The 10,272-nt window shown below is 35.3% G+C and overlaps 2 protein-coding genes across 2 annotated transcripts; both read right to left on the bottom strand.

Annotated features, from left to right (window-relative positions):
• Nucleotides 1-293: 293 nt before the first annotated feature.
• Nucleotides 294-1,891, bottom strand: LOC145569026 (uncharacterized). The gene has a single exon (XM_081628400.1). The coding sequence runs from the start codon at nucleotides 1,133-1,135 to the stop codon at nucleotides 506-508; it is 630 nt and encodes a 209-aa protein (XP_081484526.1). The 5' UTR covers nucleotides 1,136-1,891; the 3' UTR covers nucleotides 294-505.
• Nucleotides 1,892-7,615: 5,724 nt separating this feature from the next.
• On the bottom strand, nucleotides 7,616-9,692 carry LOC145567665 (uncharacterized). Its single transcript, XM_081627008.1, has 2 exons — nucleotides 9,508-9,692; nucleotides 7,616-9,376 (listed from the first exon to the last, which is right to left on the bottom strand). Exon 2 carries the CDS (start codon nucleotides 9,253-9,255, stop codon nucleotides 7,774-7,776), a length of 1,482 nt encoding a protein of 493 aa, XP_081483134.1. The 5' UTR covers nucleotides 9,256-9,376; nucleotides 9,508-9,692; the 3' UTR covers nucleotides 7,616-7,773.
• Nucleotides 9,693-10,272: the final 580 nt, after the last annotated feature.

The raw sequence follows: 10,272 nt of genomic DNA, 5'->3' as shown, positions 1-10,272 counted from the left end.
TTACTTTGCTACAGTTCAATATTCTTATTAACAAAGAAAGTTAATTGAGGAACTAAATGAAGTGTTTAACTAGTGAACACAAACTCCATAAATAGAATTCAAATTGTCAAGCGGTAAATATGGCTTGGTTTTCTTCTTACATATTGAACTTTATCATCACTTTATTAAAAATGAAAAATGTAAAATTTAAAGGCAAAGACAATCTACTTTCAATCTTTCATTGTTCCTCTCCTAACAACTCCTAGAAAAGTAAAAATAAGTAATAAATAAAATTGAGGAGCATTTTCAAATACTAAAAGAAAAAAAAAAAAAAAAAACTAAAGTGCTAAGCTATTAACCAACGTAACATATATTCTAAAATGGAACAAATTAAGAAAAGAAATGTATACACAAAAGTATACCCATTAATTAATTTATATCAACCTACTTTAAAATTTTTGTATTTTTTTTAACAAATTTACAAAGAATAAACTAAGAAAAGAAAAAAGAAAAAAAAAAACCTGTTTTATTTTGATTTAGAGTTACAATGAGAATCCGCAGTATAACTCCCATCACCCTGAAATTTGAGCTCACAACTCAAACGCAACCAGAATTTGACCGATTTAATCGGTCCAACCCTCCATCTTGTTCTTGTATATCCCGTTAAATCAAATGAAATTCTATTTTGCTTCAACGATCGATCTACTATAGCCGAGTGTTGTGGATCCAATGGTATTGAATACGATTTAACATCATAGTTAAAAATCGCGCTATCATTCTTGTCTACGTCGAATGGTAGATTTTTCAACCTAGCAATTTGTATACCATGGAAGTTGAGGTAGTACGTAAAATCCGAAAAGCTAGCGTGTGCTCCAGTATTATCATTTTCAGCCTGAAAAACTATGTTCATCTCGGTGTTAAGGACACCGGCTTGACTATACTCGAATTTATCTAGGTGTGCATACGTAACTTTAACAAAGGGTATACTTGGATGTAGGGCAAGGTACCCTACGAACACAACAATGCCCAAAATAATAACAATGATCGTGCAAAAGGTGCAGATTATGGCTGCACACCATATCAACGGGTGGGTGCGGCGCTGGCGGTGGTGGTGGTGGATGTGACCGTGACCGTGGCCGTGGCGGGGATTAGGCATTGATGACAAAGAATGGCGGTAGAGAAATGAATGGTGGGAAATTTGTTAACGTTCGGCATTAAGCCAACGTTTATAAGAAAAGAAGAGATGTTAGGCGACGTCGCGATTTAGTTATGTAGGGATGGTGGTGTGATGATGTTAGTAATGTTTTGGGAAGGAGAAGGGAGAAGGTTGAGGTATGAGAGGTTCCTGCTCTTAATTGGCAGGGAAGGTTTAGGTATCTTCTTTTCCTCAAGGTAAAGTTTGTGTATAATTAAGGGTAGGTTGGAATTACTTTAGAATATTATATTTTGGATCTTAGGAATCTTTATTATGGTATGTTTTTATTTATTTTAATATTTATATTAATTATCGTACGTTAAAGAAAATGGGTTTGAGGAAATTTTTTGTTCTTTATTTGTTGTTGGTGAAGTTTTTTTTTTTTTTTTTTTAAGTGTTTGAGTACTAAAGACAAGAAAATACCATGCTTGCTCTAGAAAATATCAGTGTGTGGTCCTTATAAATTTTTATGTTTATAAAATCTTTTTATGTGAAAAGATCTATTTTTGGTTTTGCAAGTACTTCATTGGATTTTCTAGATAAAGTAAATACATGTACAAAGGTAAGGAAAATGATTCTTTCCAATAAAAAATATGTATAAAATAAAAATATAAATAAATAAATTTAAAAAGCCAAGGAAAATGATAATTCGAAGTAGTATTTCATTTATGTAATCATATCAAAACAGCAATAAATGATCATGTTATTATAATTTTCTTTTGCAATAGCCAATTAGCCATAATATATAAAAATAATTTAAATCGAAAAAAATTATCAATGAAATCTATTACATTAGCCTAAATAGAAACTGTAAGTCATTATATAAGCCAAAAAAAAAAAAAAACACTAATTATTAACTTTGTGTGATAATCATCTCAGACGAAGTTGGATTATTAGTTTAAAACATCATTAGTTCATAAATAAGGTGTACTTTACAATTCATATGTACTCAAAAGCAGGTTCTCAAAAAAAAATATGTACTTAAAAGCAAATATATTTAAAATAGGTAGAACTAAAAAGAACAGACATAGAACATCTTTCTAGATATAGAAGCACTCTTTTTCATATTAAGTCTAATAACTAGTTGTTGAAATGTCAAATGTTAACTAATACAAGTACTTCAGTCAACACTTACTTTGCCGTTACTATAAGATGCAAGTTCTAAACTTCATCGTTCTTTAGCTTGGAGCAATGTCCAATATATAACAAGGATTCAAGGCAATGGGTGTTTCGGCGTTTCGTAATCCATCTAATAGGCTGATACTTGGCCACTACACCTCAATGTAACTCTTCAAAGGGGAATTCAATGACTCTTACCTATATTACTTGATTGCTAGAATATCAGATATCACACTTCAAAATCTGAACTGAATTTTCCAGTTTTCACAGCAAATTTTCCGAAACAATGGCTAAAGCTAATAAAAAGAGAGAACGACGTCCACATACATAGATAGAGAGTGTAAACCTGTTATTCAACACTGTCAAATTTATAGATAGAGAGCGTAAACCTGTTATTCATCACTGTCAAATTTGAGTAATCAGGACAGCTAATACCAATAACACAGGCAGAGATGCTCTGAAGGCAACTTAAGGGAAGATTAGATGCAAGCAAGTCGGAACCTTACTACAGTCATATATAAACCTTCTGAATCTCCATAAAACAGCAGCTGAAAATTTGATGAGGAACAAAGAAGGTAGCAGAGCAGAATACAAATTTGTTACCAGCAGTTAGTCTTGAAGCTACAGTAAACACAGACACGCACAGCTGCCTGATGCAACTCCAACATAATACATTTATAAGACAAAACTGCCACTCTACCAGCCAAATATATGTATGATAAATAAAATGTCTTACAGAATATGTCAGCCACCCGAGGAAACAATTCATTCTGGTTATGATCATTAATCACCAGCAAAAATTTAATTTGATTTATCGAGTGCAATCACAATCAACAGGTGGTAATCACAAGGTAATATATTTGTTAATCATGTAGTACTTTCTTATTTCCTACTAATAATATACACAGAGATAGCATTAATGAAATTCTCAGTTTTCAGTCGTGCATACGTACCTACAACAGCTAGGATTCTCACCAGGTGGGATCTTCTCTTCTTTTATCCTTTTTCCAGCCAAACAAGCCCGAAACTTCTCAAACACCACAGTAAGGAAAGGAAGAAGTGAGCTCCAACATGGAGGATAGTGGATAGATGCAACTCCAATTCTAAACTATCATCAATCAAAGTGCTTAGGGTACTTCCACAATAATCACATCTCATGCAGTTTCATCCACAACTCACAGGAGCTTTGTTAGCACAAGAATCACAGATAATCAATAATACAATAGTGATAATCTGCCACAGGAGATGTTTCAGTGTAGCAAATTAAAACCAGGATTAACCCATGCTTCTATGAAGTTCCGGCTCTAATAAGGGTGGGGGGACCGGGGGTGGATGTAAGTAGTCGTATACCCGCAAGGCCGCAACTTCGTCCATGGTTCTACATGTAATGACTGGCCTCCTCCTCCAGAATGAATAAGAAGTGGAGGCAGATAATAAGCCATATCAATGTTTAATGGTGAAACGCCAACTATAATTGCCTCCTGCCATGGTCAAATCATGAAATTTTCGCTCTCTCGTACATCTTTGTCCTTCATTTTAGTTGATACCTCAAAATCCAATTTGCTATACAAGCCAAAATGCTTATCTTCTTTGGAGCAACAATTACCAAACCTTCGAAATTTACCTCTATAACTTTCTCTACTTAGTATCCTTTGATGAAGTGCAGATGTTCATTCCCATAACTGAGGAAATCTTGCAGGAATTACTTCACAGAGGCAATATCAATCAATGACATGCTGTAATCACCTGTGAGAGTTCCCGATTTCCATACCAACTTTGTCTCTGTCAGTGGTTATAACTTTTAAATTCCGAAAAAAAATTCAAAACAAACAAGACATATATGCACAGACACAAACCAAATATACCTTCTATGTTAAGGACTGACTATATGAGTGGTATAAGTATTGCATGTCTCTCTTCCAATATCTGCTTGAAAAAATTTCCTAGAATACGAAAAGAACCAATCTATGGACTCGGAGGAGTCACTTCTCCACTCTCTCTTTCACACCAGCCCTATTCTATGTCAAAATGTCTTTGTAACTATCTCACAAGAAAAGTTTTTAACATCTACTATTAGAATGATGATGTTGATGTGGTGAATGGGTGTAAGAAAAAGGTAGAGAGAGCGTTAAAAAAAAAAAAAAAAAAAAAGTAAAGAAAGGTGGATAGGGTAAAAGAGAGTGATTGGGAAGGTGTAAATATTGTAGTAAAAGGAGTTTGCCAAAAATGAAATAAAGTGAAAATGTTAAGAACGTTAAAAAATTGACGAAAACGAAAAGTGTTAAGAGCTTTTAGAAACGGACATAGTATTTGTTAGGACGTTAAGCATAGCAGCTTAAAAGGCAAGGACTCAACATGGTAAAAATAAAGAAAGAAGCCAGAAATAAGTAACATTGGAAAGCTTACGTAACAACCAATAAAACAAATCTAAACAGAAACACACATTAAAAAAAAAAAATCTTGAGGCCCCCCACATTTATATCAACCCAGCAGTATATGGTTACTTACAGAGTCATAGTAGAAGTAATTGCAAGGAATAACAGTCCAGTACAAACATTATTAAAGAACCATTAACACAATGTTAAGAGATGAACACTAGCAATAATTCATTGTTAAGCAACAGTTTTAGTAAAGGCACCTACACTTTCCTCCGTGCACAATTAAAGATCAATCCTCAAGTTTTACTCCAAATATTTTGTTTATCTACAATTCAAGATCAATCCTCAAGTTTTCAACCCTTTCCTACAATTAATGACTTAGCATTATTACCTGTGCTAAACTCATCTACTAAACAATATCAACGGAAAACACCATACACTATTGTCACCAACTCAACATGACTCCTCATCTAGTGTAGACTATCTCAACTTATAGTTGAAATTTGCAATGAGGAAAGCACAACCTGATCAAGATATTGTGAAACTAGATGGGAGGCAAATGAACAATGGTGAGTATTTTAAGAATTTTTACAGTCTATCACATAGCTACCTAATTCCGTATTCCCTAATATCCCAGCAAACTACAAATCAAAAAGGGCGAATTAGTACATGAATGCAGTACATATTGTCCTAATTTAATAATACCAGCCTACTAGGTATCAATGCTATCAAATTATCTACCCTGGCCCGATCTCGTAATGGTGAATCAGATAACAATGGTCTATCATCCAGAATATTGGAGATATAAACCTAGAGGTTCTACAGGCGAAAGAGAACTTTGCTAGGAAGGTTGTTCGTCCGACTAATCCGACTATGCCACACAGACCGGATAGTCAAGCTCTCCTTGAAATGAAATTACATTCCTGCACTCTCAATTAATAATAGATGTGCTAAAATTGTCCCCAAAAGGGCCAAAACAATTTGCTGGTGGAAATGCATTACCAAGAATTTCATATGTGACATTTCAAGGATAATTTTACTATTTTCTAAATGTTGTCAACACAGACTTTACTGTACTGCTTATAATATCATTCATGAACAAGTCCACAGAACACACATAAGTCATAAGAATCATGACTGGTAGAAAGAAAGATCTCTAAATCACAAGATAGAATTCCTAGAACTCGAGATGGTAAGAACTAAGAACCTTAAGCTATACAAGAAAAAGTGAGAAGTTTTAAGCATCAAGTGATTCAAGGCTCTCAGTATGAAGTGGACTAATTACTAGACAATAAGCCACCAAACATAATCAGCATTTTGATGAAACAAATTATGGAGGTGCACATCAGTCAATTTTTTTTAAAAAATTATACAGTGCAGTCTCACTTCAATTAGGCACACCAAATCCCACCCGAGGAGCGCCTAGGTGTAATAGAATCCCTATTGCATTTGTGTGTCTTGGGTTTTTTGTACATTGAATCAACCATAGCAAAAGAAAAGAATCATCACAAACAAATGTTGAAAACATTACAATAATGACATTGGCAAGTCCAATAAGCATAGATGCAGAGAAAGGAAATTAAAAAAAAAAAAAATATATTAAAAAAAAAATACTTGTTAAGGAAAAAATCCAAAACAATCACAGAGAAGCTATGATAGACAAGCAATATGATTCTATACTTCATCCGCCCATCCCCTTAAATTTCTTGTGCCAAACAGGATCAAAAATCAAGAATATTTCTGAATAAGAAAAAGACAAAAGAGGGACGAAGAATTTTAATCAAAAGTCAAGAATATTTCTGTAAAAGAAAAAACAAAAGAGGGACTAAGAATTTTAATCAGCCTTGAGCCCTTGACCCCTTGACAGCACGGTGAAGTGAAAATAAGGGTCAAAAGATCACCAACTATAAGCTGGAACGAGGCATTAGCCTAGGGCTTTAAGAGACTTCATGTCTCTTTGATGCAAATTTAAAGAACGTAGAATTACAGAGTTCACAAAAGTTACTATATATGAAGAGGCAGCTAGCAGAATTTCTCATCTTCTAGATAAAGGAGGCAATGCCAGATTGAAAGACAGCAGCAGCATGACAAAGGAAGATCAAGATGCTCTCATCTCCTAGCTTGGGCCTGGGCTTCAAAATTGAGGATAAACCTCCTAGCATTTGAACAGGGCTTTCCATCAAGGACAGCAATATTTCATCCACCTGTAGCATCAAGATGGCCTTCAACCTCACTGTTTAGCTTTCCTCCCTGTCTTGAAGGAAAGAATATTCAACCAACTTTGAGATATTATGATGAAGGGAGCGTACCTCAATTGATAGGGTTTAAATGAATTCTCCAGTCCAGGAAACGCAGCAACCAGGAAAAAATGCTTCCTAAATAAGTGAGTCCTCGGGAAAAAAATACTTTGGGCAGCTTAGGCAGTTGGAAGACTTAGAACCATCAGCTCAAACAGTGGGAGTAGTCGAGTACGATGGTGATTTGCAAGCTTCAGCATCTTCAGTAAATTTTGCGAGTGCACTTAGCTCCTACATCACAAGAAGCTGTTCTGGACTTGGAACAATGACATCCAGACTCCAAGTCTTAAGGATTGTACTACAGAACATTTGTTTTCTTTCAAAGAAGATACCTTGGAGGCTAGTTGAAAAGCAGGAGGGTTGATGCAGAAAATAAACAAGATTTTTGAAAATCTGTACAGCTGACTGGCAACAGCAAACATATAACACATGCTTTCACTAGGGAACATTACTACAGAATACACTATCTGTAGCTAAGGAAAGGTATGTTCAAGACAGAATAGTTGAAATGAACAGCATGACTGAGGAGCAGAAGGCAATTGTAAACGTACGTTAACGTATACCTTTCAGTGTTCACAAGGGGAATTTGAATAGAAAAAGGACAAAAAAATAATAAGGGGGAGCAAAGCAGGAAAGTTTTGCCAAAGTAATAAACAAAAGAAATAACCTTATATCAAAAAAGTCTTTTCAATTACAGCCGCAACTGCATATAAAATGGAGAAGAACCACTTATATGCTGCTTGATAGAATAACAGAAGGGGGATGGCAGAGAGAGAGAGAAAGAGAGAAAGAGGATAAAGTGTCACTACTTGTATGAAGCTTTCCACCTCCTCTCAAGGCTGTCGTAAGTATCTCTCGCACTCCTGCCCTCTTTGTAGAAGATCTTTTGCAACTTCCTCATCGTGGATTCATAAATAATGATCCTCTGATCCAGCATATCATAGGCAAACCTCTTCAACTCTGAGAAACGACCAACCTTACACAGCCCCATGAGGAGCACATTAGCACATTCATCAACAGGCATCACTCTATTAGCGAGAACAAAGTTCCAAATCTCAACCCCTGTCTCTGGATCATCACGTTCAAATAGCATCTCGATAGCTGCAGCACAATTAGCTACTGTAGGAGGGACTTCATTCTTTGTCATCTCTTTGAAAAAGCTGGCCACCTCACGAACCTTCTTGTTCTTTACCAGGCATTCGAAGACCATATTATAAGTTAGCAAGTCAGGGAAGACTCCATAAAATGGCATCTCATCAAGAAAGCGGAATGCATTGTCCACATCATTGTTGTTGCACAGCAGGCCAATCATGGCATTAAATGTAATCAAATTGGGCATTATGCCACTACCCACCATCATATCCCACAAAGGTACAGCATGGGTTGAATCATTCTGCTTAACAAGAATATCAAGAGCATTGGTAAAGAATTTCAAACCTGGTAAGCAGCCTTTCCCTTTCATAACTTTGAGAAACTTGACAGCTTCATCAACTTGTGTTCCACGAACAAGAGTCATCAAAAATGCATTGTAAGCCGCCATGTTCTTCTCATCCCAACCAACACGAACCACCATCTCCCCAAACGTGGTCTTAGCCTTGGAAACATTGCCCTCTTTTTCCCAACCCTCTAACAAAATAGCAAAGGTATCCCCATCCGGTGGAACCTTCACCTTAATTTTGTCAAAGAAATTGTAAGCCCTTTGAGTTTGATCCTTCTCTCGACAAATAGCACTCAACAAGGAGTTCACTGCAACCACATCAGGCTCAACCCCATACTTCTCCATGACATCGAATGTCATAACAGCATCGTCAAATTTCCCAACCGCACAATAGTTCCCAAAAACAGACACAAAGGTGGGAAGTGAAATCAACCCCTCTTCCTTCATAGACCTAATAGCAGCCCATAATTGATCAAACATCTTATTCTTCCCTAGCAAATCAACCATCAAATTCCAAGCATAAACCGATGGTTTATGAGCAAGCCCCGCCCAACGAAAGAAGCTCACAGCAGCATCAGGGCTACCATAGGAGAGCTTAAGCACCTCCTCGACAAGCTCGGGGCTAGGGGTGATGGCACTGCTAATCAACGCAGCTTCGATATCCGATACCGGGGTTCCATATATAATATCACATAGAATTCTAGTTCTAGGGGTCACATAAGGAACATCAAGGTAAGTTGGGAAACTACTTTTCCCTTGATTTCCACGCTGTATACGTTCTGGGTATTGCGATTTTGATAAAGGAGGGACTAATCTTGAAGCATAACTGAACTTATAAATATCACCCATGTCACAAAATTTGTTCTTGTTCTTGTTCTTGTTATTGTTCTTCAATTCAAAGGTTCAAACACTCAGGCCCGTCCCTGAGGCAGGGCAGGAGGGAAAAGAGCTCTGATTTCATAGTTAAATCCTAACATTAAAGTGTTGTGCAATACATTAGCAACCAAATTTGATTCATAATTATAGGGATATTTGATTCAACTATCGATCTCATAATTTTAGGGATATCTGATATGATGATAACAAATACAAACAACTTACCTCAGAATGGGGGATACAAGAACTAGATTCACGCCAACTGCGCTTCAATGGAGAACGTTGAGTGCGCTTCAATGGATATCTGACTAATCTCAGAGAGAGCAATTCTATGGATCCCTATGACCCGTCACTGTTATTAAAGGAATAGATCCGTCTGTCTAATAAAGTAATAAAAAAAATGGCCTGATTCTTTATACGATCATCCAATTTTAAGGATTAAGTGTAAACCTGTTTTAAAAAGTACAGAATATTAGTTTTTTTTTATTTTTATTTTTTTTTTAATATTATGGACTATGGAGTATTAGTTTAGCTCCCGTGTGATGCACAATATTATAAATATAATTTATAATTGTGTACATTTTTAAGTCAAATTATCACTCAAAATATGAAAATCTTTGTATTAACATAAACAAAACTATAAAAATTAAAATAATATAATCAAAAGAAAATTTATGTGTACAACAAAATTTAGTGGATTTTGTAATTAGAAGGAGTAATCAAATAAATACATGGTTAATATTTGCTCTCTTTAAGATTATCTATGTGTAACAAATTTTTTTTTTTTTTTATTTGGAGAGAATATAACTTAAGATAATGTATTGAATAAAAGTATGTTGTAGTTTTTTTGTTTTTTGGTTTTTTTTTTTTTATTTTAAAAACGACTGAAATTACATTAATTAAACTGAGTTTACAACAAACGAAAGGAAAGTATGGTAACATAAGTCAATCACAATTTATCATGTGTTTAGGATGAGTTTTCCTCAAAAA

This window comes from Chenopodium album, chromosome 11 (genome assembly GCF_948465745.1).
Source record: "Chenopodium album chromosome 11, dcCheAlbu1.1, whole genome shotgun sequence".
Classification (NCBI taxonomy): Eukaryota; Viridiplantae; Streptophyta; class Magnoliopsida; order Caryophyllales; family Amaranthaceae; genus Chenopodium; species Chenopodium album.
Note: the sequence above shows the minus strand (reverse complement) of the source record. Positions and strands in the feature narration are given on the sequence as shown.

Excerpts from the sequence above, each read along its gene's own strand:
- LOC145569026 (XM_081628400.1), bottom strand. The coding sequence starts at position 1,135 with ATGCCTAATCCCCGCCACGGCCACGGTCACGGTCACATCCACCACCAC.
- LOC145567665 (XM_081627008.1), bottom strand. The coding sequence starts at position 9,255 with ATGGGTGATATTTATAAGTTCAGTTATGCTTCAAGATTAGTCCCTCCT.